The sequence below is a fragment of the Stegodyphus dumicola genome, chromosome 10 (genome assembly GCF_044657685.1).
Source record: "Stegodyphus dumicola isolate Sdum_Otavi_A_Nest chromosome 10, ASM4465768v1".
NCBI lineage: Eukaryota > Metazoa > Arthropoda > Arachnida > Araneae > Eresidae > Stegodyphus > Stegodyphus dumicola.
Window position 1 is genome coordinate 145,441,221 of NC_140777.1, and position 15,613 is coordinate 145,456,833.

Sequence of the window (15,613 nt, forward strand, 5' to 3'; positions counted from 1 at the left end):
CATCATTTGCGTGCCTGCAATAATCTTTTTTGGTTATATATATATTTAAAAAAATTCTTTCAAAAAATATATCCCAAAACCATTTCTGCACAACATGCTGCTGAAAAATTAATTATACACCAAAAAGATAACAACTTCCAAACCAACTTTACAAAGACATGACAGAAACTAAATTTAAAATTCATGCTGTTATGAAATTTTTCAATGAAAAATGTAAAAAAAAAGTTCATTAGTGTTTCTAAATAAGAAGAAAATTTTCAAAATAACATAAAATTAAAATTTAATTTCTTTCATATCTTTGTAAAGTTGGTTCGGAACTTGTTACTTTTTTAGTCTCTCTCTCTCTATATATATAAGACATAAAGTAAGAAATTTAGAACTAATATTTCTCAAAGACCAAAAATTGAAATTCATAATTGAAAAATTTACAATGATCTTATAATAATATAATTATGATATGTAAATAATGTAATTTTGAAATATATATATATATATACAGGTTATGTCTTTTTATGTACTTGCCTACGAGATTTTTTTTACATCTGTGAATTTAGACAGATTCCGAAACTTAATTTCCATTCACAATTCACATCAATTGGGAGGGGGAAGTAAGAGAGAAGAGAGAGGGAGCAACATCTTCTAGAAAGCATACGAAAAAATAAAATAAAGAAAGAAAATTAAATTACAAACTTGAATAAACATCATCAATAAAATAAGCCAACAAAGAACTTTTTTGGGGGGCTATCATATGCAATAATTTATACTAATGTTTGTGAAAATTGCAACAGCATGAAGGAATTATGCGAATTGAACCAAACTTACAAGAAATATAAAGTAAGGTTAGACATGCAAATGATTAGAATTACAAAGTGACTGTGGATGCATGGAACGAAAACCAGTTGCTTGTTCCATGTGTATAAAGGACTGCAAAGTTGCATTGAAATTTGTTTATTGTCCACTATCTGCAGTGAGCAGATATCTTATTATGATAAAGTGTTTAATTAGTTGTCAATGTGCATTGTCAACAGTGGAATGTGCCATACCAACAACTAACGGAATTCAGAGAAGGCCGTATTGTCAGTATGCCAGAGGGTGGACTTTCGTATTGAACAATTGCAGCCAGCATGCAGCATAATGCCACAACAGTGATGTGTGTTTGGAAGAAATGGACAGAAGAGAACCAAAATAAAGGGAAATCCTGGCAGTAGGGTGTTCAATAGTAGAACAGCATGGGATGACAGACACCTCATTCACATGGTTGTAACAGATCGTACAGCCTCCTCTCGTGTGTTAGCACAATATTGAAGCATGGTTACAGGTGCTGTGTTGTCTAATTCCAAGGTTCATCACTGTCTTCTGCAACATGAACTGCATGCAAGGGTTCCTCTATGCAAGATTCTCCTGTCGTTGAATCACAGGTACCTCATTTCAATGGGCATGACAATAAATTGTTTTCTCCGATGAAAGCTCAGTCTAATCTGGATTAAAGTAATGGAAGAGTACAGGCCAGATGTTACAGACAGAAGCATCTACTTCCACAGAGTGTTATCTGGCATCAATCCACACAAACACCTGGCATCAAGATGTGAAAAGCTATTAGAGTTTGTAAACATTTCTGCACATGGAAATTAAGTACTTTTAAGGACCATTAATGGAAAAAAAATAAGGACCTATCAGCAAATGGGATCTGAATAAATTCAACTAAAATTCAATCAACTTTATGTCTGAACTCTGTTTCTGTAATAACCCAAGAATAAAATAGATTCATAAGTAGGACGCATTCTTATTAAACATAATTTAATAAACATAACTATAAAACAAATTCGAGAATAAAATCGACTTTATAAAATTCATCAGGTAGCATTAAATATTTTACACATATAATGGTTGGACATAGTTTGAAATAAGTAATAGTTTGAAAGAAGATTAGGGACATTTTATTTACATTTTACTAACAGTTAGCTTAACCACTTGAGCTAAAAAGATGTGCCACGCACATCGAGATGCTTTTGTCTCAAACCACGAACTATGCGAACGCCACGTCGATAGGCATTTATCGCAAAAATGAAAATAACGTGGTGCACACATTGCCTAACAATGAGATTGTTTATTTCTCGAGTTACAGTTCTGGATTGCACTCGCAGATGCGCAGTGGTGTAAATGAGACACTTTACCGCTTGTTATATTGTAGCGCACGGCACCGCAACTGTGAAGTTTAGTCATAGCACAAGTGGTTAATGTTGATTTTTTATTTTATGTCTCATTTTGCCATGTACTTAGTCATCATATTCACATGTTCTCTGTGAGTTCTGCATTGGAAGAGAAGAGTTCCCAGTCCGCCCTATCAAGGATGAATCGAGGGGATCTCGACATGGGGTTTGCTCCTCTTCGTGCAAGAGATACAAAAATGGGATAATGATCACTGTTGTCAATATTATTTCCCACACTCAAAGTGCAAAATGGCAATAGAGATGGTGAACAGATGGCAAGGTCGAGAGCATGGAATGTCTTTGAAGGTTCATGGAAGTAAGTAAGTATTTTTATTTATGCAGTTACATTACATTCTACTCTACTCTCATTCACAGAGGTTCTCGGGTATAGGAGTACTGATACTCTCGAAATCAGATGCTACATCCCTCCCCACTTATTTAGAGATTTAATCTCTGAGGAGCTTTGCGGATGCGCAAAGATCGTTTAAGTCCTGGCTGAGGTTGCTGCAACTCTTTAGTAGGATCCACTGGAAGGACTGGATCAGTTTTCCTTGGAACTGACGCTGTTTCAAGTCCAGCTGAAGTTTGCACAACTTCACTTCTTTGTTCGATGTCCTTGTCCGGAGCCTGTGACTTCATGTTTCCATCTGAAGTAGCGGCCATACGAGGTTCATAGATTATCGGTGCAGACGGAACCTTGCTCCCTACCGATCTGATCAACGTGCCTGCGCAGTAAAGTTCCTTGAACGTCAATGGTATAATGCAGCGCTCCATCCTTATTTGTCACTCTGCCAATCTTCCATCGAGAATTTGACGATCTATAATCCCAAATGGCAACCTTTTCTCCGATCTAAAAATTTCTGTCTTTGAAATCGTAAGTATTCCTTCAGATGCGTTCTTCCACTCTTCGTTTAAGATTTGGAATAACTAAATCAATTTGAGTTCTAATTTCTCTTTTTAAGAATAACATTGCTGGACTTAACAAGGTTGTCATGTTCGGTGCCTTTCTATAATTCATGAGGAATATGGCAAGTTTTTGCTTAATATTTCCTGGATAACCTTGCATTGCACGTAATGCTTGTTTAACGGTGTAAACGTACCGCTCTGCTTGCCCGTTACTTGCTGGTTTAAATGGAGCACACGTTTTGTGTTTAATTCCATTATTCCTTATAAAAGTTTCAAATTCCCCCGATGTAAACTGAGGACCATTGTCACTCACTACTACTAAAGGCAGTCTGTATCTTGCAAAACAGTCTCTCAAACATTCAGTTGTCTGAAAGGAATTAGCTGACTTTAAGGTATACACTTCTAGCCATTTAGAATGTGCGTCAATGATAATCAAGAACATTCGTTCAAAAATAGGGCCAGCAAAATCTACGTGAATGTGTTTCCAAGGCGCACTTGGATATTCCCAGTGATGGACCCTTGCCCTTACTGGATCTGATTTGAACTTAATACAATCGACACAGTTCCTAGAAACTTCTTCAATATCATGATCAATTCCCTTCCAAAAGACGTAGGATCCAGCGATTGCCTTCATTTTAACGATTCCTAAATGTCCTTGGTGTAACTCTTCGAGAATTTTAACTCTGAGTTTTTTCGGAACAACTACCCTCTGACCACTCATTATACAGTCATCTTGTAAGGTATACTCAGCTTCCCTACCTTCCAAACTTTCTCCAGATTTTAATTTCATATAAAGACTATTTAATTCTTCATCAGCTTGCGTTTCCCAAGCTATCTCCCTAGCTGTTACCGAAAGTGTTTCAATTTGGGAGAGTTGGAATATTTCAACATCATCCTTAATGCTTAAATCTTCGAACTTTCGATTCACAATATCAAATTGATATGCTTGCAATATCAGTGCATAATGTAAGAGTCGGGTGGTGTGAGGATAGGAAGTCCTCTTTTCGATTTGAAAATAGCCACTAAAGGTTTATGATCTGTCACCAGAGAAAAGCGTCTCCCCTTTAGATATAGATAAAACTTTTTGACAGTGCTTCTTTATCGATTTGGGCGTATTTCTGCTCAGTGTTAGTCAGTGTCCTCGATGCGAATGCTATAGGCCTTTCTGTTCCGTCAGACAAAACATGCGAGAGCATTGCCCCAAGACCTACCGGAGATGCATCAGTAGCTAGCATTAACGGTAATGTGGGATCGTAATGCATTAAAACTCTGTCTGAACAAATTTCCTTTTTTATTTTTTCAAAAGCGATTTGACAGTTTTTTCACCAACTCCATTTAACATCTTTTTTTGTTAAATTATTTAAGGGATGTGCCAAAGTTGCCAGATTAGGGCAGAATTTGGCATAAAAATTCACTAATCACAAAAAGCTTTTGATGTCTTGGACGCCTTTCGGCGTAGGGGAATTAGCAATTGCCGAAATCTTTTCATCCGTTTTATGCAATCCAGTGGCGTTCAATTTTATGACCTAAAAATTTAATCTCAATTTGAAAAAAATTACTTTTAGTTAAATTTAATTTTAGGCCGTGCTCCTTGCATTTTTTGAAAAATATTTCCAATGCTTTTAAATGAGACTGATCATCCGGTCTTGTCACTCGAGCATCATCCATAAAAATTTTAATTCCTTCGATCCCCTGAAATAATCCCTCAACATAGCGCTGCCAAATAGCTGGGGCAGCATTTAATCTATACATTAAGCATTTACAAATATACAACCCCTTAGGCGTGTTTATTGTTAATAACCATTGGCTCTTCGGATGCACCTTCATTTGTAGATAAGCATGACTGAAATCAAGTTTCGAAAAATTTTTGTCTCCATTAAGGCATGAAAATATTTCTTCGAGTTTTGGTAATGGATGCTAATTAGGATTCAGAGTCACAGAATAATCAGCACAAAGCCTAATGGAACCATCAGATTTAACAATTGGCACAAATGGTGTTGCCCATTCTGAAGTCTCAACCCTCTCAAGGATACCTTCTTTCTCAAGCCGATCAATTTCCGATTCAACTATATTTTTTAATGCGAAAGGTACCGGTCGTGACCTACAAAATATTGGTTGAGTATTAGGTTTCAAATTTAGCTTTACTTCGTGATTGTTAATTTCACCTAATTTACCGTCAAAAATTTCCTTATACTCCTCAAGCAATTTTTTTAAATTCAATTCACTAGAAGTTTTCCATGTTTTGATGGCATTCCAATCGAGATTGATTTTATACAGCCATTCTTGGCTGAAGATTGTGTCCAAATTTTTCTTCACAATGTATAGATTTAAAACCAATTTTTGACCTTGGTATTTGACTTTAACAGGAACATATCCTAAAGGTACCACCTTATCACCCCTGTAAGTTTTAAAAACTAAATTTGTAGGCTGAATCTTTTTATTGGAAATTTTTCTAAATTTATTTATAGACATTACCGAAACTGTTCCCCCAGTATCAAGTTCCATGCTAACTGGTTTGTTTTCAATTTTAACTTGAACCATTATTGGCGGTCTTTTTGGCTCTTCCTCTCTGAACATGTGCGTTCTGGAGTTAAATCCATAGATGGGGACCTCATTTTTCGAATCATAAACATTATTTGCCTCAACTTTCTTTTGTTTAACCTGTCGGTTTTTCCTAGACAAATAACACGCCTTTTTGATATGTCCAATTTTTTTACAAAAGCCGCATTCACTTGTTGCAAATCTACAGTTGTTTTTATTGCGATTTGCTCCTAAGCAACGCAAACAAGTTTCATTTTTACCCTTATTGTTCCTAGCAACAAAGTTTTGTTTCTGCGGTTTGGACTCATTTTTCTTGGTTTTAAGTACCATCAGTTCTACGGAATTTGCTATAATCTCATTTGCACCCTTAACCGCCTTTTCCATCGCCAAGGCTATCTTTAATGTTTTCTCTAAATCGATATCATCTTCCTGAAATAATCGATCTAAGATATTACGATCTCGTAGACCACTAACGAAAACATCCCGTAACATGGTATTTAGCATATCCTCTTTATATTCACAAGGAATCACTAACGAGCGTAATTCAGTGACATAACTACTAATTGATTCCCCCTCATGCTGTTTTCTGTTAATAAACATGTGCCGACTAGGTATTATTAAAGCTTTAGGATTTATATGATCCTTAAGAACCTTTTTTAGTTCGGTAAAATTTTTATCTGAAGGATTATTCGGAGAGAGTAAATTTTTCAACAAATTGTACAATTTCAAATTATACAATTTCGCATTCAAGCTTGAGATCAGAACTTTCCCACACTTTGCCTCTGGAACATTTTGAATGTCCAAAAAAGCCTCAAAACGTTCCATGAATGAATCAAAATTTTCTACCGTTTCATCGAACTTATCAAAAGACACAGAAATTTTGTCTTGTTTATGTTCCGATTTCTCTTGCAATGCGACCATTAAAGCTTCATTCTGCTTTATCAATTCTTCAATTAACTTCTCCATCCTTTCAAAATAAAAATCAAATAACTTTCCTACCTTTTGCAGTTTTCAGGGAATCCCCTAATCCAAGTTTAGGTTTTGCTACTAATTACGCATGTTACGGAGTGCGCCGAGTCGGGAACGATTTGCTTCTCACACAGCCTCGTCGCCAACTTGTTGTGTCTAGCGGTGTGGGTTCTGTGAAATGCATGACGCAACTAAAACAGACTAGTTCACGATACAAACATTTATTTCTAACTAACTAATAAGACAGCAGCGATGTGCTATTTACGCAGTTACATTACATTCTACTCTACTCTCGTTCACAGAGGTTTTCGGGTATAAGAGTACTGATACTCTCGAAATCAGATGATACACCTGCCTATTATTCAGGAGACAAAGGCTATGATCTTCAATCATCCGCTCAATTTGTATCTTTACTACCCCAGAGCGGGCTATGGTCATTAAAATCTCTTATTATGATAAAGGGCTCAGGCAGCTGCTCTATAAGACCATTTAAATCTTACTGATCAATGTGCTCATTTGGAGGCAAATACAGAGAAATGACTGAAACAAAACATTATCAAAATCTACTCGAGTAGCGACATTTTAGAGGGATGTTGTCAAAGAAAGTTCATTTGATGGATAATCCAGGGAGGTGAGGAGATCTACACCTCCACTGGCACGCTCACCTGCAAAATTATTCTTCCTGATGAAAGAAAATCTGTGAAGTTTACCTTGTTCTGGTTTCAGATTTGTTTTCTGTGTTGCTAAGCACACAGGATGACAAGCATCGATTATAGCTTTGATGTCAAGCAAACTTCGGTGGAAACCGCGACAGTTCCACGAGACGAGGGTGACCATTATGATTGGTTTTTGTTCTTTCTGTGCTGTTTTTTAGTCTTTCTTGGAAGTAGATGCCTGGGAACTTCTACACCCTCTTCTACTTCCATACTATCTAATTTATCACTGGAAGAGGATGATAGAGACTCAGTTGCAATGTCTGCAGTTTGACTGTCCTGATTTCAATACTCCAATTGTTCTCAAAATAATTTCATTCGTATTGAAAGATCATAGAAAGCTTTCTTCGCCTTCTTAATTTGTTCATCATCCAACAAAATTCAGAATCCACAGATTCAGAAATCATCCTATCAAGAGAGCTATAGCTGGGACATCTATTTTTATTAATTATTTTCTGAGTGGCATTTTTGGGTTTACTTTGAATGACTGTTTCTTTTTTGTGTACTAAATGAGTTGGGTTTTCTTTTTTCTTCTTGTTTGTAATCAGTTGGGTTTTATTGGGTAGAGTCTGTGTACCAATTGAAGTTTGGGTGGCAACTGTACGGGATGTTTTCAGAGCATTGGCATAAGATGTATTTGGCCGAACCTGTGTGCTTTAGAGTAATCTTCTGGCTTCAGCATATGTGATGTTCCTAGTTACTTTTGCAGCCTGCACTTCTTTTTCTGATTTCTATTTTGCGCACAGGCGAGAAAATGCTAGGTGCTCACCGAAGCAATTTATACAGAAAGGCACAGCGGTACAATTATCACAATCATGACCAATCTGTGAGCATCAGGTGCATGTGAGGATGCCACGACAAGACATCTTAGAATGGCTGAAGTGCTGGCATTGGAAGTATCGCATAGGGCTTGGAATATAAGGTCTTACTGGACAATTTAGGTATCCAATCTTAATATTCTTAGGCAGATCAGGCGAGTTGAAGGCCAGGATTACGTGCTTCGTATTGATCAACTGACCTTCCTTACGCATCTTGATCCGCTTAACACCACAGACATTTTGGTCAAACAGCTCGGATGCGATCTCTTCTTCAGAAACACAGCGTAGGTCAACTTCCGAGATTAAACCTCAACAATAAATCTATGTCTTATGTGCTGTTACAGTGACATTCACTTGCCCAAATTTGGTTATTTGAAGTAAAGAAGCAGATTGAGTCACAGAAGTTGTACCAATAAGCAAGTCTCCAGAGAGGAGACGCTTTATATTTCTCGGCTCACCAATACAAGAATGAATATATTTATTTATTACGAAAGGAGACATCTTTTGCAGCTCGCCAGAATGACTAGAGACAACAAGGAAGTGGGGACAAATGTTTGGATTATTGGCATTTGCATCAGTATGTACCTTTTTAGCAGTAGGTTTTTCAGAAGAATTAGCACTTTGAGTGACCTGACTGACTTTGAAGTTTTTAATTAGATATATTTTAGAAATAGCTATATTGAAGAGAGAAATGTTTCGGACCCGGCAGCCCCACCCACCACGGAGTCCAACAAGGGGACACAACAAGTCTGCGCCAGGGTTAAATGCGCAATTTGAAGCCCCCACAGTCAGTTCTCCCCAAAGCAGGAACTTCCAAAGCCACTGTCCTTAAGGCAAGTGACCAGCCGATTGATACTAGCAGGGACAACTAAGTGCCTCCCGTTTCAATCTGAAGCAGAGGCCAAAGCAGTGTGTTGGGGCACACTAACTAAACACCGAATTTTGTTGGATGATGAACAAATTAAGAAGGCGAAGAAAGCTTTCTATGATCTTTCAATACGAATGAAATTATTTTGAGAACAATTGGAGTATTGAAATCAGGACAGTCAAACTGCAGACATTGCAACTGAGTCTCTATCATCCTCTTCCAGTGAAAAGGTTTATTCCCTATGCTATGTCACCTGGTGAAGCAGAAAAAAAAAAAAAAAAAAAAAAAAAAGGCGGGGGGGGGGAGGCGTTCTTTTTACTATTATGTATTTTTACTCTCAAAGTTTGATCCTTAGAATCTTTGCTTGCTAATGAACTCAATTGAGATCAATAATTGCCATTTACCAAAGATTTTCTCCTGTGTCTGAAAAGGCAAAATTAACAAATCTTTGATAGCTGGAAATTTAATCATAATTTTGACTTTGGGTCTGCAAAAATTATCCCAAATGCTTCTTACAATGGTGAAATGGATTTTCTTGAAGCCTTTCACAGTAAAAAAGATTTGTTTTATATATATATATATATATATATATATATATATATATATATATATATATATATATAAAAAAAAAAAAGATTTATTTTATAAAAGAATTATTTATTTAAGAAGATTATTATTTATTTACCTTCTTTATCTTATTATTTAGTTATCTTCATTTTAGTAAAAAAGGTTTATCTTTTCAGTTAATAATTTTAATTCCAATACAAGTTCTTCCTAATGCTTTTAAATTTTTACTGACTTAATTTTTCAGTTTTTGTTTCTATTTCTCCTGACAGATGGCGCTACCTTCTTGTTTCTTTTACTTCTTTTGAGTATAAATAAAACCACAGCTTCCCTTAGCTGCAAATTTCTTTGCTCCTGATGAAGAGGGACGGACCTGTACCTGTTTGCCTTCGAACTCAATATAGTCTTGACTAAAATGTATGCCAAACACAAGGTTGTTGCTTTGCTTAAATTTATTTTGAATTTATTTAATCATTATTTTAAATATTTACTCTTTTAGATGTTAGAATTAATCTAGTAATATGCAATAAAATATTCCTGTTTTTAGTCATGTAAAAGTACAGATTATACTCACCAGGCGTCACACTATTTCCTCTCCGTGTTGCACGTCCCATACCTTCTTTGACACAATAATACAGATCCTTGCACTGAAGAATAAAGTCACATGTGAAAAAGTAAGTATAATAAATAAGCAAAAGTGAATGTACCTTTCATTAACATATTATGTGTTAATGGTTAACAGTTTTTTAACCACATATGTAATACATATCATAAATATTTAACTATATATATATAAGAAAGTTTCATAACTTTGTAATTTTTTATTTCAAGCAGTAAAGTAAATAATTCTGAACAATATATCTACTGCTTTTTTGTCTATGTGATAATATTTTACAACAGGTACAAGTAGAAGTGAGCAGGACATAAGAAATTCATCATTGATTGTATATGAACACTCTCAACACACTAACTGCGCAATTGCCCCACCCACCCAATGTTGAGGTGAACATCCCCAGGGGGCAGTCAAAGGTTCTGCACCTCTTTTCTCCTACTATCAAGCTCTCTACAGTTATTTTTACGACTCTGACTCACTCTGTGTTTTGTATGCCCCCGTGCTGCAAACTATAAGCTTACAAACATCCATGCATTCACTGGGTTTTGAGTGGCTAATCGAGCCAGGTTGGACCTCGAATTGAGCTAATTTACCATTTTCCACTTTATAATTTTTATAAATTTTTATATGTTTTTATTTGTTTTAACTTGTTCCATCGATTGTTTTTTTTATATGTTTTAACTTGTCACATCGATTGGTATTTTACTGTATTTTTTGCCTTTAACTTGTATCCAACAATTTTCATTTGTTTTAACTTGTTCCATCGATTGGTTTTTTAATATGTTTTAACTTGTGACATCGATTGGTATTTTACTGTATTTTTTGCCTTTAACTTGTATCCAACGATTAGTATTTTACTGTGTTTTATAATTTACATTTTATTTCGCGTGTATCCTAATTTTTCACCCTTCAACTTCATTATTTTTTAAAAAACTGTGTTGAACTTTTTCTTGGAGCCACAGCTCCTGGTAACTTTTTGGCGAGCTGACTACAATTTCTCTTCTCATTTCCTTAATTTTGCAGCATATTGCGCAAAAGGTTTTGACCAAATTCGTATTTTTAGTATTGTACTTACTACCTAGCTTATTAATTATATATATATATATAAGTTCTTTGAAACAGTAGAACAATCTACTTCGGATTCAATATGCTATACATAAATAACTATAATCAAACGTTATGAAATTGCATCTTGTTGAAATACCTATGAATATATAATTTTTTTTAGATATAAAATGAAAACAAACTTTCCATAGAAGCAAGCTTTACCAAATATTTTTAAAATTATGAGTAAGAACAAGACTAACTTTTCAAAAAGAATTCAGTGCTAATATTTATAAGAATTAATAGTGAAAGAGTTGAGAGTAAAACACAGATAAAAAAATGCAGTTTTTATGACTCTTGCCAGATTCATGATTGCTCATGTAGCAAATATTTTGTTAAGAATAACTTGAAGGTTAAAAAAAGATGCGATATAGTACATTATTAATATAATTTAATTTTTAATTGAAACATTCATTTGCTAAATTTTATATAGGAAAGGGTTTTTCATTCTAGTTTTTAAAATTCTAATTTAATGATTTTTTAGACTCTAATTTACTTCCTGTATCTTAAATAAATCAAGCAATTATTTTGACAACACTTTATCACTGTTCGCAAACACTTAAAATTTCCTATATCATAACTGAAGTTAGATTAATAATGTTAACTACAGTAACTGATGAAGTTGAAATTCTAACTTATTTGGCCCAAGAAATATAAATAAATTCAAAATATTCACAGAAAATTATTATTTTTACAAGAAGTTTTTGTCTGTCAATAACATTAGAATTACTGTATAATGTAAAACTATATATAATTAATATATTTGCTTTAATTATACATAGCTAATATATTAGCTGTATATATATATATGTGTGTGTATATATGTATATATACAGGGTCTATATATACAGGGTGTATGGGTATGTGTATATATACAGGGTGTTTATAAAGTCCCAGACCCATTTTGATGTTGAATAACTCATAAAAAATGAATATATAAACAAACTTATGACAATTATTAATGGAATAACTTATATATTTTTCCTTTTCAGGTTTGAATATCTTTAATTTTGTAAATATCGTCTGCGCGTGTGATTAATTTCAGATAATTTCATTTTCCAGTCTAAATATCTGTACTTTTTTAAATATTGTCTGCTTATTAATTGCATTTTTCTCTCTTTTGCTTTTGGCAACTATTGCAATATTATGTTTACTTTTGATGTGTTTGTTCTAGTACTTTTGTATGTGATGTTTTATTTGACTGGATATTAAGGAGAATGCATACACCACAAGAATTTATGGTGGTTCATAGAAACGAAATTCATAATGCAAACACAGAGAAATTGCAGAAGAATTTACCAAAAAGATCCTCTATCCAAAATCAGCATCTTGCAGTGGAAAAAGAATTTTCTAGAAACTGGAAATATCGCAGATAAGAAACGTTCTGGACATCCCTGCACAAGTGATTTTGATGTTGAGCGTGTCAGAGAGACATTTTTACACAATCCTAGAAGATCTGTGAGATCAGCGGCAAGAGAATTGGATATGCCAATTTCGACAGTGTATAATAAGGTTATTAAGAAAAAATTAAGACTGCATGCATACAAAGTTCAAATTGTTCAAGTTTTGGAACTGGACAATAGGCCTAGGAGGATGGCCTTTGCAACAGATATGCTAAGGAGGACAGAAGATTATGCTGAATTTCTCAATCGCTTATAATGTTCTCCGATGAAGCATCCTTTAATCTTTCTGGCATTGCTAATTGCCATAATGTGTGCATATGGGGATCTGAAAACCCCCCATGAATACCGTGAGGCACAAAGGGATTGATTCCCCAAAGGTTAATGTGTGGTGTGGACAAATGCACAACTGAGTCATTGGGCCTTTCTTTTTTACAGAAAAGATGGTATCATCAATCGTATACTTAGATATGTTGGAAAACTTCGTATTTCCACAACTAAAAGAGCTTCACCCACATGTCTTTTTGCAACAAGATGGTGCACCACCTCATTGGGGTACCAACGTTCGTAGTTCTTTGAATGACCATTTTACAGGAAGATGGATTGGAGGCGAGGAGGTCCAATTTATTGGCCACCCAGATCCCCTGATATAACGCCGTTGGACTTTTTCCTTTGGGGATTTGTAAAGGACAACGCTTACAGGAGGAGAGTGTTGAACATTGATGACCTAAAAGCCAGAATTACAACCGCAACAGCCTCTGTGGATGCTGACATGCTTGCAGGTACCTGACGTGAAATTGAATATTGACTTGATATTCTCTGTGTGACGAAGGGGGCACACGTGGAAGTTCATTGACAAGGGTCATGAAACTTTTTGAGTCTATTTAACCATTTATGTTATTAATTTTAATCTATCCTTATTATTTTATGAACTATTAAACATCAAAATGGGTCTGGGACTTATATTCACCCTGTATATATATACACACACAAATATATAAAATTTAAGCATACCAATTTATTACAGCCACTGGACTATTTAAACACATAACAGTTTTCATTAATCTAGTTCTACATTTTTATAACTGCTTTTGTGTCATCCAAATATTGATTTAAAAAATGACATTTACTAAATATTCTCAATTAATAATTGCAGAGCACAAACAAAAGACATGGTTTTAAATACAGGTGCAGGGTTCGTACATATTTCTGCACACGAAAATTAAGTACTTTTAAGGACCCTTTAAGAAAAAAATTAAGGATCTATTAGCAAATGGGTTGAACAAATTCAATAAAAAATATTATCTATGCCTGAATTTCACTTCTGTAATATCATCCTAAAAATGAAATAGATCCCTAAGTAGTATGCATTATTACTAAACATGAATTAATCAACATAATTATCAATAAGTTTGAGAATAAAATAAACTTTATGCAATTTATCAAGTAGCATTAAAAACTTTACACTTTTAGTAGGACATATTTTAAAGAAGATAAGTGACATATACATTTTACTAACAGTTAGCTGTTTTATGTTGATTTTTTTTTATGTCTCATTTTGTCACATATCTGGTCAGTCACCAGTTTGTCCCATACCTGGCCACATATCTGTAAATAGCAGGTAGATTTTATGTCAAACGGCACACCTATGAGAGTTTACTTAAAATGAGAAGTAAGATCATAATCAGCATGATTCATAATATAAGACATAATGTTGTCCCCACTGCTGCTTGTCTAGAGAGAGACCTGCTGATTAGAAAAAACCTGAAAGGCCTGATGTAGGCACGGTTGGCAAGTGTTGAAAGTTAGTCAGGATCTGTTTGATGCGGTTAGTGCCATAGCTTTGTGTAGAACTCCAGGGGTTGTAACCCAGTTAATATACTTTAAGGTTCCAATAAGTCATTAAAGTACCTAGTTGTTCTGTATTATTTTAAGTCTCATTAGATGCAAAGAATAAGTTTTACATGAATTTTTACATTTTCGTGTTTTATCTTGTGACCACAGTGAGTATTAATGAAAGGCAATAACTCCCTTTAATATGTAGAGATAATTTTTAAGGGTAACCAATTAGTTATAAGTAATTAAATTAGGTAGTTAGATAACCTTAAGTCATTATGGATTTACATGGCTACTATTAAATTTTAAATTTTATTTTTTAACAATATTTGTTAAAACAGCCCTATTTAAATCAAAATCTAATACAATTTCACAGTTTAAAATAGATGTAATTTATGACATTGATTCCTAAACAATATTAGGATAATTACACATTAAAAGCTACGAAACATTTACATTTTGTAACAACAACACTCAACAAAATATTTATTCGTCATTTTAATTTGAAGCCTTCCCATACATTTTGGCTATTTTATATGGATTTCCTTCTATTTAAGCTTCTTTTCTATTAATTAAAAGATTTGTCTCAATATGCAAACCAATGCTCTCGCTAGTTTCTGCGTGTTTTATCTCCTAACTTGTCAACCTCTCCACAATGTACCTAAGGGTTTACTAGATCTGGTAAAAGTTAAATAGTCTCAACCCCCCGACAAACCTGAAGCAAATTATCGCTATGGCTGAAAATAACAACAATATCAAACAAAGGTTTAAATAAGCTTTTTATTTAAAAAGAACTTAGAACATAAAGGCATGTTCTGATGCTAACAAAATCAGTTACAGCTCACAGCCACGTAATTAAACACAAACAGTCAAATTCAAACTAAAAGTGTGGACTAGTGGTCAATGATTATACAATTTAATTTTAATTTAATCTGGCTCAGTAACTCTATCATGTGAGGAAATAGAAATGGAAATTATAATAAAGGTTGAAATCATAAACAATTGGGTAATTTACATAATAATAACTGCACATATCTTTGAAGAATAATTTTCTTTATGTATTCAGTTTCT

At 34.2% G+C, this 15,613-nt stretch overlaps 1 protein-coding gene across 13 annotated transcripts in view; it reads right to left on the minus strand.

Annotated features, from left to right (window-relative positions):
* Positions 1-15,613, minus strand: part of Rab3-GEF (Rab3 GDP-GTP exchange factor) — a 176,712-nt gene that overhangs the window by 31,565 nt on the left and 129,534 nt on the right. For 12 of the 13 annotated variants that reach the window (XR_015043574.1, XR_015043573.1, XM_085825652.1 and 9 more), the window contains one exon: positions 10,164-10,236. Coding sequence is in view for 11 of the 13 variants with exons in the window: in XM_085825652.1 (XP_085681778.1) it covers positions 10,164-10,236 (73 nt within the window). In the remaining 2 variants the exon portion in view is untranslated. Of the gene's footprint in view, positions 1-540; positions 640-10,163; positions 10,237-15,613 lie in introns of those variants that run through there. The other variant, XM_085825659.1, reaches the window with a different exon arrangement.